The sequence below is a fragment of the Emydura macquarii genome, unplaced genomic scaffold, assembly GCF_026122565.2.
Source record: "Emydura macquarii macquarii isolate MOO-44397 ecotype Brisbane River unplaced genomic scaffold, CSIRO-AGI_Emac_v2 contig_499, whole genome shotgun sequence".
Taxonomy (NCBI): Eukaryota; Metazoa; Chordata; order Testudines; family Chelidae; genus Emydura; species Emydura macquarii.
Genome location: NW_027130636.1, coordinates 3,714,391 through 3,729,802, shown reverse-complemented (window position 1 = coordinate 3,729,802; position 15,412 = coordinate 3,714,391). Strand labels below are relative to the sequence as shown.

General features: G+C 44.1%; 1 protein-coding gene across 3 annotated transcripts in view; it reads left to right on the top strand.

Annotated features, from left to right (window-relative positions):
• Positions 1 to 15,412, top strand: part of MAP3K13 (mitogen-activated protein kinase kinase kinase 13) — a 140,894-nt gene that overhangs the window by 95,255 nt on the left and 30,227 nt on the right. For all 3 annotated transcript variants that reach the window (XM_067538763.1, XM_067538765.1, XM_067538764.1), the window contains 4 exons: positions 2,095 to 2,278; positions 5,332 to 5,523; positions 7,137 to 7,295; positions 11,839 to 11,997. In XM_067538763.1, the coding sequence (XP_067394864.1) occupies positions 2,095 to 2,278; positions 5,332 to 5,523; positions 7,137 to 7,295; positions 11,839 to 11,997 (694 nt within the window). The remainder of the gene's footprint in view (positions 1 to 2,094; positions 2,279 to 5,331; positions 5,524 to 7,136; positions 7,296 to 11,838; positions 11,998 to 15,412) is intronic.

Sequence of the window (15,412 nt, the reverse complement as noted above, 5' to 3'; positions counted from 1 at the left end):
ACCAAGCTTATAATCAGAAACAAGCTCTCTAGAGACCATGCCAACCAATTCAAAGTGGCACTAAATTCTGCTAGAACAACAGATAAAAAATCTGCAGACATCTCCACTGCTACAGTAATCAATACTCTTTCAAGATCTATGGGTCCTATGTATTCCTGTCACAACGTGTGGTGTACTTCATCAAATGACCCAGCAACAACTATGTGGATGAAATGAAACAAACACTGCACTCTAGAATAAACTCCCACAGAAAAATAATAAAAGACAAAAACACCATACCACTCATGGGCAAACACTTTTCACAAAGCAAACACTCCATATCTGACCTCTCAATCCTCATTCTTAAATTCATAACTCTGCTGAACACTAAAAGCCTTTGACTTGGCAGAGACTGTTTTTTGTGGCCAGTTACAACAACTTGTAACACACCCTGCTTCCTACTAATACCCATTCTCCTAGGACTGCAGAGGTATTGATTGCCCTTTTCTTTTCAAGTGATCTCTTACAATCTGTGAACCACTTACGCTTAACAATCTGTCCCACCTTGTATTTAGCTTGGACACTATAATTTCCTTCTCTAGACCTGAAGAGGCATTCTGTGAAGCTTGAAAGCTTGTCCTTTCCACCAACAGAAGTTGGTCCAATAAAAGAATATATCGCATCCACTTTATCTCTCTTGTATCCTGGGACCAGCATGGCTACAACACTGCAAACACCTATTAACTGACATTTCCCATTTAACTATATACCTTTAAAAATTAGTTCATAGATTCTGAGGCCAGAAGGGGACCATTGTGATCCTCTAGTCTGACCTCCTGCATTACACACTCCAGAGAACTGCCCCAAAATCATTCTTAGAGCAACACATCTTTTAGAAAAACATCCAGTCTCGATTTTAAAATTGTCATTGATGGAGAATCCACCACAGCCCTTGGTACATTTTTTCCAATGCTTAGTTACTCTGTGTTAAAAATTTACTGCTTATATTGAAATCAAGATGATAAAAATAGTATTTATCAAAGTACAATCTGTGGGGCAGAGTTCAAGCAGTGATGTGAAGAAACATGCATTTCTTCATACTTGAGAAGAAAAAACGTGAGAGTTTTATTATATAATCAGTGTAACTCTGATGATGTAACTTATCTTGCTCTAGGTACTTCGGTTTTGCAAGTGATGTGTTAGGTAACCTAGTTGTTGTCACTTAGCAACCTTAGCTCGTTTTTAAAACAGTTTTTAGTTTGGGATTTTATACTCTGCCTCCTATTGGCTCCATATTTATTGCCTTTCCTTTTATGCCCTGTTTTACCCCCATTTAAACAAAATGATTAAAAGTCTAGAAAACAGGACCTATGAGGAAAGATTGAAAAAATTGGGTTTGTTTATTCTGAAGAAAAGAAGACGGGGGGCATGCTAACAGTTTTCAAGTACATAAAAAGTTGTTAAAAGGAGCAGGGTGAAAAATTGTTCTCCTTAACCTCTGAGGATAGGACAAGAAGCAATAGGCTTAAATTGCAGCAAGGAAGGTTTGGGATGGACATTAGAAAAAACTTCCAGACTGTCAGGGTAGTTAAGCAATGGAGCACATTGCCTAGGGAGGTTCTGGAATGGCTAGACAAACACTTGTCAGAAATGGTCTAGTTTTTACTTAATCCTGCCTTGAGTGCAGGGGATCGGACTAGATGATCTACTGAGGTCCCTTCCAGTCTTACAATTCTACGATTTTCCTGTAGCAAAACCTTTTAATGTGTTTTGGCCATTTTGGATTTTAAACGTTTCCTTTTATCCGAATGTTTGGATTGGCTATAGTTATATGTTGTACAGCCCCCCTTCCTCCTCCCTGAACTTCACTGAAGAGGAGACACTCTCCGAATCCTCAGATATGAAAGTCTCTAGTATATTAACTTATTGTATCACATTGGCAGCTCACAAAAGTGTTGAATGTGTTACTGAACTACTTGGTGAAAAGGCTGATGTTGGGGGTCAAATGAGATGACAAAGGAGTTGACAGTTGCTATCTGTGCCATGACCTTGCAGCAGACCACTGCATGAACTTGGAGATCTTCTAAGATATGTGCCTTGCTTGTGTATTACCAGATACATGGGAAGTTCCGTTTGAGGAGATCTCAGAGCTGCAGTGGTTGGGTAGTGGAGCACAGGGAGCTGTCTTCTTAGGCAAATTCCGAGCGGAGGAGGTGGCAATCAAGAAAGTGAGAGAACAGAATGAAACAGACATCAAGCACTTGCGGAAGCTGAAACATCCTAACATCATCGCCTTCAAGTAGGTCATGACTTCTGTTATCTAGATAATTAATAGAAAAGTAATTACCTGTTTTTTCCAAGAGAAGGCCTTGTTAGCCATTATCTCCTGGCCAATTTGTGAGTTCTGAGTGCAGGAATTACCTTCTGGTGTATCCAATCTTCTATAGTTAAAACTGGAAACCTATTCTTTCCTTTCTCTCACAAACAGGTATGTAGTGTTGTGGGCACTATTAAGTGGTGTGCAACATTCCAACCCAGAGGTGTCATATACACATTCCTACTCATACACACAAACACGGTCTTGTAGACTTAGCACATCTATAGGTGAAGGAAAGACCAAGGAAACTATCCTCAGCCACAGAGATTTCCCCCTGCACGAAGCCCCATGGGAAACTTGTCCTGTCCTGTCCATCGGCGAGAGCCTCGCTACTGGGTAGAAGGAGGTCAGTGCACAGAGCTGTATTCAAGCAGAGTGAACAGAGCTGATCAGAAAAGCAACTTCTCTCCCCCTGGAGTGATTATGGGTTGCCCCTTAGACTGTGCTCCGCTGGCTTCAGCTACACTTAGTGAAGCTATCTATACACGATGGTGAGAACCAGAAATACAGGAACAGCTTCAGCTTTATGGTGAGCAGCAACTACTATCCGGACCAAATTCTCCCTTTCCAGTTGGCGGCAGTCTTTGGGTGATCACTGATAACTGGCGAGGGTGGTGCCTTATCGATGTCACTGGGGCATGCAGATCTGTCCTTATCTAGATGACTGGCTCACAAGAGCGCACAGTCCTGCAATCGAAGCAACTCACACCCTGTGCAAGGTGCATTCTCTAATTGTGACTCTGTCTGGAAGTGAACAAAGAAAAATCACTGTAGTCCCTATTCAGGTTTTAAAACCCCCAGTGACTTCCCCGGATTCCTCCCAAGCTGCAGCTTACCTGCACCCAGACAGGTTCAGGGTCTCATCCTGGCAGCAGATCTGGGCAAGCCATGTTTGGAAGGCTCTGTGACACATGATTTGAGAGAGCTACATGGCGGTGTGCTCTCCTCAGCAGGTTGAAGACTCTCTGAGATGGTCTGTACCAGAGCATGTCTTAAAGGACATGGCCTTTTTTCCAACCTGCTCCTTAGTTAAGCTCCAGTTCTTCAAGTTACTTAAGCATGAGCCTAACTCTTAAGTATGTGAGTATCCCGTGAAAGTCTGAACACTCAGGGCAACTTGTGTGTTTAAATGAAAAGTGCTCTGAAGGTGCTTCTTCCCCTCCCTCACAGCAACTGCACAGCAAGTGGGGAGGTTTTCCTCCTCAGCATCTCTTGAGTGCTAGGTTGGGATGTGGCTGATGCACTGATGGGGTGTGTGTTGTGCTGGTGTGGGCACATGGCCCATCCACTCACACACATTCTGTAGTCAGCAGCACATGTGGGGATTGGAAATGCTGCTTTTTAGGAAACAGAATGAGGTGTTCTGCACACTGCGTTCAGCCTGGGCTGACAGGATGGTGTATGGACCCTTCCTAAAGCCAACACCTTTTTGCTTCCCTCCAATAATGTTCTTGCTGCCAGGGCAGAATTTTGCCATTAACCAGATCTGAATTCATGTTGTTGCAAAACATGAAGGCAAGAGCTCCCGCAGTGCTATCAATCTCTGCAGTCTCCGTTCTCTTAAAGGACTGAATTGAATTGTACTTGAATTCGCAACAAACCTCCTCAGAGCAGGCATAAAACTAGACTGTGCATAAAGCAAAACCAGGTCTCGCAGATCTGTGGCGAAAGTAGATAATTTATTACTGATGTTATTTACTGGGCACGATTGATATGCTCAGTGCTGTACAAAACATGGACATGGTCCATGTTTTAAGGAGACAAACCATGTAACACAGACAAATAATCTGAGTAGATTTTATTCCTAATCCCATTTGTTATTTTAATGATGCCTGAAGATACTTCCCGACCTAATTTAACATTTGCTGCAAGATCTTTGAATAGTACTAAAATATATGATGAGCAGAAATGATTCCCTTACTGTAAGGAGTGTTAGCAAAAATTTAGCTCCAAATGGAGGGGAGATGAACCCTTATTCTGTTAACCTGGCTGTTTACTAATACATGGTCCAGTTTATAGCTGCTTTAATGTGGAATTGCTGCTAACTTCAGCGGGAGCTCTGCACACCAAGCAGCTGTAAAACTGATCCCAGAGTGATTTAGTAGAAGCCAGCAATAAATGGATTATGTGACAAGTTAGAAGATAGCTGCAGTGGTTCAGTGCACACAAGTTCTGTTTCTCCAAAGCATGTCTGACAAGATACAGAATAAATATAAAACCTATGACTTTGACAGGAACACCACACAAAAAAATAAAAACAACCCTGAAGTAAAAAATAAAGGCCTAAATCCTGCTGACTGGAGACAGAACTGTTTTCTATAATCTTAGCAGGAAGGCAGGAGGAGGAAATGTAGAAGAAATAGTAACAGAAATGTTACTTTTAAGCTAATACTGTCACATGATTAATTGGCTAATTAAAATGCTGGGGGAATAATGGGGTCTCATAGAGTGGAAGTTTTCAGGTGTTTTGGCAGTGAACTACACTAAAGTTTGTATTTGCTATGTGTCTGGTGTTCCAGAGCTCTTCCTGAGCATTTATTAAAGCATGTTTTTTGTTTTCCTTTGAAGCATCAAAAGCCACCCATGTTATTGCTTGACACGATGGGTCTAGTATGATCTGGACCAGTATGGCAATATCTGTATTCCTATGCCTGTATCTGTGGAGGATGAAGGTCAATACTAGAATGTAAAAGCCAAAGACATAAACCTGGGCAGCTACCTCTGAAGAGAAGCTTCAGTTTTCCACTTCTGATTCAGGAGCACAGTTGAGGCATTCCAGATAAAGAACATAGGTCTAATTTTCAAAGACTCAGCACCTACAGCTCCCTGCCACGACAGACAGTGAGCTGTGGGCATTTGGCACCTTTCACAGCCAGATTACAGTTGTCTGTTTTTGAGTTCAGAGAGTCTCTTGGATACTGAGTGTTGGATTGTATTTGCTTTAATGTGCCTGGTGTGTGTGTGTTCTCTGACAGGGGAGTTTGCACTCAGGCCCCATGTTATTGTATTATCATGGAATACTGCGCACATGGACAGCTCTACGAGGTGCTGCGAGCGGGCCGGAAAGTCACACCTCGGTTACTTGTGGACTGGTCCACAGGAATTGCAAGTGGAATGAATTATTTACACCTTCATAAAATCATCCACCGAGACCTCAAATCACCAAAGTGAGTCCCTGGGTTCTTAAAGTTTAAAACTCTGAAAAAGTAGATTTTAGAGGGAATTCTTCCAGCCATGGATATCGAGCTATATTGGGGGCCTTAAACATTCTCATGGTGTAGCTCATAACTTGAGAGAGATTTGTCTTGTGGCTCTCTGACTTCCTGTATGCACCTGGATGGACCATCTCAGCTCCCATTTATGTTAGCGTAACTTCCCTGTGGCAACTGCACCAGTTGCTTTACGCGGGAGAGGAATAGTAGGGAAATTTGTCTGCTAATGAGATCGCTGTTTTGTCCTTTTGAAAAAGTGAATCACTCTGTCTCCTGCTCTTCATTTTGTCTGTACTTCTTGTCTGTTTTGTTCTGGTCTCATCCTCTGCTCTCCTGAATATGTATCTTCCTCTGACCCTGCACCTTGCTCCCCTGCTGATACTGCCCATCTGCCTTCTCCATTTACCCTGGACTTTGCTTCAGCCTCTCCCTTCCTTCACTGTTTACAGCCTTTGGTGTGACTGTGGATCTGTTACTGTATCTGTATTTGACTGTAAATGTTTTAAATGGTATGTTACATTGTATGGGCAGTGATCTTATTATTATTACATTAATATTACACTTATTTAATTATTGCTAGTTTGAATATCAAGATACATTTCCCAACAAATAGTTCTAAGTTTTTCTGTACTTGTTAACTCTAATACTGTATACAGTATACACCTGAAAATGGCTAATTTTCCATCTTAGTAGTTGTTTTGTGTTAATACATGCGTTTATAAGGGGTTTGAAGTGTCCCCTGAATATAGTCGACCTTGATGTCCCCCATTCTGACTCTGTTACAGTCTGTTTACATCAGGATGGACTTTGGCCCCTAGAATTTAGAATCAGAGTTTGGAAAAAACTCAAAAGAATGTTGTGGTAACTCCTCTGTGAAACTGCAGTATTATTAACCCTTTACTCCAACCCTAGCAAACAGCCTCACCAGCGCTTCATACTGATTTAAAACAGGGTGTTTGCTAACAACAGCTGTTACACTAAGATCTTAAGTGACTGTGGTTAAAATTGAGGCTTTAGGTAGGAAGTGTTTGAGCTGTAATCCAAGAGGGAAGAGCTTTGTTTCTAGAACTGTGTAGTTTATGGGGCAGTGGGTTTTAGCAATGATGGGAACCAGGAGCCCTGGATCAGTAGGGCTGGAGATAGACAAGCAAAAAATGTCAGCATAGATTGCTCTATCAGTTTTATTTCAGCACTACCTCATTTATGATGCAAAGGAAGGAAAGGGTAATTGTGACTCCCTCCTGTGTTGGCAGAACACCTGGATCTATTGGAGTTTCATAGGAAAAAGTTCTTCTGAACAAGGGGAGAGAATTTACTATAAATGGCAAATTAATTCCATTTACGGATCAAATTATTTTAAAACTGCAGGCTTTAGTTCCTAGCTGCTAGGTCCAGGTAAACCACTCACTCCTACACCCTCATTTTGCCCATTGATAAAATAGGTAGAGTTTATACCTGGCGGTGTTGGTGAATGACAGAGAACTTTGAGATCCACTTCTGAAAGTTGATGTGGAAGTGCAAAGCGTTTTCTCATTGCTGATACCTTGTGCTTTTCCCTCTCTCTCCAGCGTATTAGTCACTCATACAGATGCAGTAAAAATTTCAGATTTTGGTACGTCTAAAGAACTCAGTGATAAAAGTACAAAAATGTCCTTCGCGGGCACTGTGGCTTGGATGGCCCCAGAGGTGATACGCAATGAGCCCGTCTCTGAAAAAGTGGATATCTGGTGAGCAGTACTATCATACTAATTACACATCTTCACCTTCCTTTCAGCCAGTCAGCTCTTCCATTACATAGCATTTCCAGCACTCTTTCCTCACCATAAAGGCTGTCTCATTGCTCTCTGCTAGACTTTCCATTCTCAGAGGAGCTGCTAAGTATTATATGCTCCACAGTGAGGGGTGGGGCCATGATAGCAATAAAAATACAGTGTATTTAGAAGATGTTATATGATGTTGAGAGCTGAAGGGTCTCCACACCAAACAGAAGTGGGCCCCAAAAACCTGCCACTTTACAAATTAAAACAATGAACAAACACAGGATGTTGTTCTTCTGTTTAATGCAATGTTGTTGTAACTGTGTCAGTCCCAGGATATTAGAGAGACAAGGTGGGTGAGGTCATATTTTTTATTGGACCAACTTCTGTTGGTGAGAAAGACAAGCTTTCAAGCTTACATAGAGTTTTTCTTCAGGTCTGGGAAATGAGTCACAGCTAAATACAAGGTGGAACAGATGGTTCAGCATACATATTTCAAGGGACCGTTCAAGGTGAAGTGGCCCTCCCTCCTCCTCCCCCCCCCCACCTCCTCGCTGCTTTCCCCACCTTCCTTCCCTTCCCCACTATGACTAGAGGGGTGTTAACAGGCCACTTCACCTTGAATGGTCCCTTGAATTATGCGCTATCTGTTCCATTTTCTGTTAGCTATAGTGACGCTCTGAGTACATTTCCCAAACTTGAAGAGCTCTGTGTATGCTCAAAACTTGTCTCTCTCACCAACAGAAGTTGGTCCAATGAAATATGACCTCACCCAACCTTGTCTCTCTAATTCTTCTGTTCTGGCATTTAGGTCATAGAATAGAAACATGGCTCTTTCTTGTCATAGTGGTAGATTCTTTTAATTGAATTTTAACATTTTATTAAAAAGTTACAAGGTCCCAGAAGAATCAAACCAATATTTCTGAGTTGGTGATTTGAGACTGCTCCCCTAAGGGACCTTTGTCTACATCACAGACTGTTTCAGCTGGCATGTGTGCTGACGTTCTTGGCTGAGAGGCCAAGGACTAAATGGATTGGAGGGGGAAGTCCCCTCTCTCAACAGAAGAACATGCTATGAGCATAATACACATCCTCCTCTCATCCCACAAGAAATCTGCTCTCATGATGCCCTCAAAAGCACTTGGACGAGACACAGATCTTGGTGCTACTGGAGACGCTTCAGTGCAGAATCAGCCTATCCATGCAGTTCAAAGCATACACCACACTGCTGTTGCCATGCTACTTCTGGATACCAAATGACAAAAAACCTTTTACATCGATGGTATAGCCCTGGTGATTCTCACATGCATGGTGTCCAGGTTTAAGTACAGAGCTGTAATTCTCTATAGTACAGTGTGAAATCGTTCCAGTTAGAGCAACAGTTGGTTCACAACACAGCAGCCCACAAAAACAATCTCCTGAGAACAAATTACCCTAGTACTCTGCTGTCTGCAGTGGCTCCCCAGTGAATACCAGGTTTCCTTCCTCATTTTCAAAGCTTTTTCTGGGACTGACTCAGCTGACAGGATCTCGCAGGGTGAGGCAGCCCCTCTGGACCACTCATGGTAGCTTTGTTTCTCTGGAGTAGCAGGACACGTGTCAGAAAACAGCTTTCCCTGCAACTGCCCCGCAGATGTGGAACTCAGTCCCACAGGAGACCTTCGTGCCTCCAGATCAAATATAAACACCCCTTCTTTGACTTGAGCCTTCCCACAATACCATCACAACAAGCAATGACTAACAAAGTACAGTCTGTTGACAGGAGGAGAGAGAAAGGTAAGCAGATCTTGCATAGGATAGGACCATGTAAGAGCCTAGATAGATGCACCTGGGAAGAGTTCCTTTCCTGTCAGTTGTAATGCAAATGTTAGGTTAGTTACAATGTCAGAGGTGTGTTCTGTATGCTAATCTTATGCAGATTTGCATTTCAGGTTTGGAAGCTCTCATTTTGGACTTTCATCCTAAACTCTTGCCCACTGCAGAACTAGTTATTCTGCTTCCATTAGCCTGGGAGAAGGGAATGCCCCTTGAAAGGCTGTTGGACAGTGCTAGAAAGAAAAAAAACACACACTTCCTTTATGCTGTGCTCCCACTGCAGAGATCAGTTCTGGACTTCCTCCTCTCACCTTCCTGTCCTCCATGCCAATTAAATTTAATTTCAGAGATTCAAGAGGATCCTGCATAGCATCCTCTCCACTTAATAAGATCATATTAGCCCAGGCAAAGAAAGAGGGCATTTGCTGATTCATTTCCTGAATGATTTACAGGTATCATCCCTTAATATAAACTTGGGGACAACCTTCTCCAATGCAAGGCCCTAAGAGATATTCTGAAGCAGACCCCAGCTGGCCTATCACTGAGGGACTTCCTTTAGGTCAGCTTTTCAGCCTATCTTAATGTATATTCATGCATATTATAGCTGGTCTGTTGACCTTCTTAGTATCCCGTCCCAAGGATTCCACTGACTCCACACAGATGGGGATGGTGTCAAGTTTTCTCGTCACCTAGTGTGGTCAGGACATTTTTCAGGATCAGGACAAATAAGACTCAGTGGTGTGATGATGAATCTTGTGCTTCTGCAGTGTTGGTGGTGGCTGCCGTGACTGGTTAAAGCGCCTTGACACCCATTCCTTTTTTCCAAGCAAGCTGCCAAGTGCTTCCAAAAAAAAGCAGCGTTCAGATAGAGTGGCAAACTTGTCCCATGATCATTAATCAATAAAAACTGTTCTTGAGAGTTTTCATATGTTCACTCTCTTCTTGGTAACATCTGGATCCACTGCTAAAACAAGTCTGTAACCTTGTCAGGAGCCTTGAAAATTCCTTCAGTCCAGATACATTCAGTTTGCATCACTCCTTTGACGCTGTTCTGTTCTTTATGTTAACAATGTATATATCACAGGGCAAAATAACTTTTTTCCACCTTCCACCTAGTTTGGTTCATTAAACAGTAGTCCTACAATCACAGAAAGACCCTGTTTGTCACACATATGCAAGGATGTGTAGAGAGAGACTGAAAGATGCTTCTGGGATGTAGTAGTTTTGGACTTTGAAACTCACTAAATAGTCTGTACATCTCTGCATCTCAGGCTAATTCTAGCTTTGGGAATAGTTACTCAGTGAATGCTTTTCTCTGGGTCTCTGTCGCCTCTCTTTTGACTTTGTATTAACCATTCTGGCATCTCTTTGCTATTGTATGACCCTCTCTATGTTGTTGGTAGATGGCAGTCATTCCTTGCTACTTCTTGTGATATATGACTGCTCTCCAGGCCCTTGGATTCACTCTAGGAGAAAGGCAAAATTAGTTTTCTTACCTGCAATTTTCATTTCTTGTAATGTGGATTGTCTGCTCTGGATAGACCCTCCTTTATACTTCACTAGCTATGATTTGTTTTAACACAGTTCTCGTTAATCTTTCTTCAAGTTAGGACCAGAGGGAATCTCCAGCGGAGTCTAAAATGTCCAAATAGTGGCACCTACACAGTGGCTGTGTTTGTTTCCTCACTTTCACACTTAATAATTGCTGCTGTTTTGTGTTTCATTAGCTTTGGAAGCATTGTCTGGGGAGGGTATGGGTAGTTCAGTCAACATGCCAGCAGGGGGAGTGTTTGTTTTTAAAAAACCCAAATGAAATCTGTTAGCTGTCTTATGAATACACAGAAATTTTTACTTTGTCCCAGAACAAAGGAGCTATACTAAGATCAGCGATGATTACAGCTTGGAAAACTAACTTTGCCTTCTAGTTTGCTGGAGTTGGCAAGACTGTGACCTTCCATTGTATGTTGCCTATATTGTAGAGCAGCAGTTCTCAACCGGTGGTACTTCGCAGAAGGCTGGGTGGTACGCGAGCCATTCCGCGCCGCCGAATCCGCCGCCGGAAGTGCTTATCCGCCCACCCTCGCGAAACCCTGCCGCCGAAAAGGGGCAAACGGCAGAAGGGTTTCGGTGGAAGGCATTGTTCCCCCCATGTAATTTGCCGCCACCGAAAGTCCTCCCCCGCCGCCACCGCGAAACCCCGCCGCCGCCGCAAGTCCCCCCTCCCCCTTTTTTTCCCGAGTGGTACTCGGGTCAGGTACAGTCAGGTCAAGTGGTACTTGACCTGACTGTACCTGACCCGAGTGGTACTCGGGGGGAAAAAAGGTTGAGAACTGCTGTTGTAGAGTGTTTAAATTTGTATCTTTTTGAGATTTAAAAACCCTAAAAGGAGGAGGATTTGCTTTAGCTTTTCAGTGCGAAGTGAAAATTAAAACCAATGCAACTGTGGCTAAAAGGCTAGGACTTAGAACAGTGGCAGAGAGAGACTGCACAAAGTACAAAATAACCCTGAAAGTCTGTGATCAGCCTTATCCTCTTAAATATATGAACATTGCCATTTTTTAATCCATTTTCTATTTAAAATCAGGTGTAACCTGCTGCCCATTTTGTTAACGGAACAGAAAGTCTCTAAGCCTGTTACAGAGTTTTTTACTATACCTGTAAGTCACTGTGGAGGTTTGTCCTTATGTTTCTGCAACAGGTCGTTTGGAGTAGTTTTGTGGGAGCTGCTGACGGGAGAGATTCCATACAAGGATGTAGACTCCTCAGCTATCATCTGGGGAGTGGGCAGTAACAGCCTGCACCTTCCTGTCCCTTCCACCTGTCCAGATGGGTTCAAAATCCTCATGAAGCAAACATGGTAAGAGCCGCATCCCCGCACAGACTTGAGGCTTGATCCTGCAGTCCTTCCTTGGTAGAATGATGATAGTTTTCTACAGGGAAAACAGGACACTGCACAGGCCTGGCCTGAGCCACTCTATTCCTGCGTGCGGGGCCAGCTCCTCACCAACAACAGCCCCACAGCCACCTGGTCCCCTCCACGGCCCCCTCATCCCAGTCCCTGCCACTCTCCGCTGCACAGTCCCCCTCTCCCACCGCTTGGGCAGGCCCTGGCCTTAGCCCCTCCCTGCAGCCCATGGCCAGCCCCAGCCCTCCCTATGCCTGTGACCCCAGCCCTTCCTGCCACTGGCTCACACTAAGAAGATCCAAGCTGCTTGCCTGCTCCCTCTCCCCCCGCATGTTCCTCTGTGCCCTGCTAAGGATCACACCCCACTTTTTTGGCAAAACTGGTCATTTGTTTGGGTATAGCAAACAGGATAAATGCCCAGTTTTTGCCAAAAAAGTCAGGACAATCGGGACAGGGCTTAAAAAAGGGACTGTCCTGGCCAAAACAGATGTATGGTCCATCCTATGGCTCTGCCATACGCCCAGTGGTGTCAGTGGAAATGGCACCTGAGTAAGCACTGAAGGATGGGGCCCAGAGAAAAGTTCTCTTTTTAAGAACCCCAACCATCACTGCTGCTGAGGAGAGAGAGAGAGACTGTGTGTTGGTGGCATGCTTAGCTGGGTGTGACATCATGTCCTGCTGCCTTGAAGCAAAATGGCTTGTCACCATCAAGACCTGTGTGGTTCCTACAGAAACCATGCAGTTACTTATGCCATTGATGTTGATGGTCTGGAAGGACTGGATGGAGGGGTGGGAGGGTGATGTTGAAAGAGACCAGGTGGTCGGAGAAGGGAACTCAGTGATTGAGAGATCAGAGACAGCAGGGCTTGGGGAAGACAAGGGCAAGTGAGAGATGCTGGATAGCTGCTGGTTGAATGAGGAGGTGAGGGCGAGGAGGTGGGTGGCCCAAGGGTCATCCTGACCGTGGCTGAGAATGGGAGAACCAGAAGTCATTCAGAGAGGACTGTGGCTCGGGAGCTAGGTGGGTGATGCGTAAAGCTGCAGGGAGGGTGGGAAGAGAGGAGAGTTGAGTGACGTGCTATTCAGAAGAAGAGGAAGAGGGAAGAGTTGGAAGTGACGGGCAGGGGAGGAGGAAGCCAGATCCCAGCCTTGGGGTGGTTCTGGGTGGTGAGAGAAGGAGAGGCTGTGATCTGAGAGCGGTGGCAGACACAGTGTCAGCCAGAGGGATCTGGTCTCTGTGTGGCCTGGAAGCTGGAGAGCCTAGCCCTGTCTGTGCTGTAGTTAATGCTTTGTGTTGATTTGAGACTGCTGCTGCCTCTTGGCTCCCTGATTCATATTACTCCCAGACTCAGGACACCTTCTCAAGCCCCTCCCTGCAAATTCTGTGGTTTGAGGGTGAAAATATCCAAATTAGCAAGAATCTGTAGGAGCTTAGAGCCCCAACAATCTTGGCTTACTCTGTCCTCTCTCTGTATTAGCAGTTATGTCTCCCCTCTGTCTAGTCCTTTATATGGGGAATCTTCATTAAGTAGGTGTGTTTCCAGTGGGGTTGCACAAGGCTCAGTTCTTGGCCCTACATTTTTGTCAATGACCTGGAAGAAAACACAAAATCATCACTGATAAAGTTTGCAGACACACAAATTGGGGGAGTGGTAAATGATAACTGATAACGAGTGATCTAGGTCACTGGGGTAAACTGGGTGCAAGTGAACAATATGCATTTTGATATGGGCTAACTGTAAACATATACATCCAGGAACAAAGAACGTAGGCCACGCTTACAGGATGGGCGACTCTATTCTGGGAAGCAGTGACTGATAAAGATTTGGGTCATGGTGGATAATCAGCTGACCATGAGCTCCCAGTGCGATGCTATGGCCAAAGGGCTAATGCGATCCTGGGGTGCATAAATAGGGGAGTCTCGAGTAGGAGCAGAGAGAGGCTATTGACATCTGTATTTGTCGCTGTTGCAACTGTTGCTGGAATGCTGCATCCAGTTCTTGTGCCCAGAATTCAAGAAGGATGTCGATAAAGTGGTGAGGGTTCAGAGAAGAGCCATGTGACTGATGAAAGGATTGGAAAACCTGCCTTATAGTGATAGACTGAGCTCCTTGAGTCTATTTAACTTAACAAAGAGAAGGTTAAGGATGACTTGATCAGCGCCTAAATGGGAAACAAATGAGAAACATGATCCAGTGGCTGGAAGTTGAAGCTAGACAAATTCAGCCTGGAAATAAGATGTACATTTTTAACAGTGAGAGTAATTAGCCATTGAAACAATTTACCATTCTCCATCACCGCAATTTTTAAATCAAAATTGGCTGCTTTTCTAAAAGAAATGTGTTAGGAATTAAATTGAGGAAGGTTTATGGCTTGTTACACAGAAGATCAGACTAGATGATCAAACTGATCCCTCAAATCAGTGAAATCAGTTATTACCATCCTGGCAAATTCTTCTTCATCTGTTGGCTCTACAGCAGCGGTCCCCAAACTTCTCCTCTCACCAGTAATAGAATGTCTCCCCCCTTACCAGTAATAGATTGTGTCTGCATCCCGCTGGCCAGAAACTGGGAGCAGGGGCTGAGAGCAGGGGTGGGGCCCAGGACAGAGCAGAGGGCAGAGCGGGGCTGGGTAGCACTCCCTCCCAACCCCCTCATGGGAGCTGGCCCAAGCCCTGCTGTGCCGCCTCTCCTCCCTCCTCCCCCCCATGTTCTGGGCACACCCCATAGTTTGGGAACCACTGCCTATAGCTACCAACTCTTGGAGCCATACAATCTAGGAGCAATTCATTAGTTCTGAATTGCAGGCCAAATCATATGCACCGAAACCTCTCTATGTGACATGCAGACAAATCCCCCTATTTTTCCACCTGCGTCTCATACCTGCAAGTTTGACATCAAGTTTTCCCTAGGAAATACGTTTCTGTTGGGAACCTAGATGCTTCTGTCAAAATGGCTGGTCATGAGCCAGTTATAGAGAAAGTCCAGCTGTGTCCTGGACTAGGGATATTACCCACGTGATTGTAGGTAATGTTCTACATAAATTCCTCTTGTTTTTAGGAAGGGCATTAATGCTGAGTCTTCATACTTCAGGCTCACTAATAGGAGGGAATCCCTAAAGGGAATGGAATATTAAAGAATACCTGGATTTTACATTACTCAAGATGAGCAGACATCCATTCTGGCTAATATACTATAGGAGAATAAGGAAGAAACAATGCTGTGTTGCTGATTGCTCGTCATTGGCCTGTAATTCTCACAAGGGTGGTCTGCTAAATATGTCAGTCACAGATTCAGAAACTCAAGGGACATCAGGCTGAAATCTAGTCTGTTTCACCAAATGAGTTAAGAGTACAGTCATTTTCTAC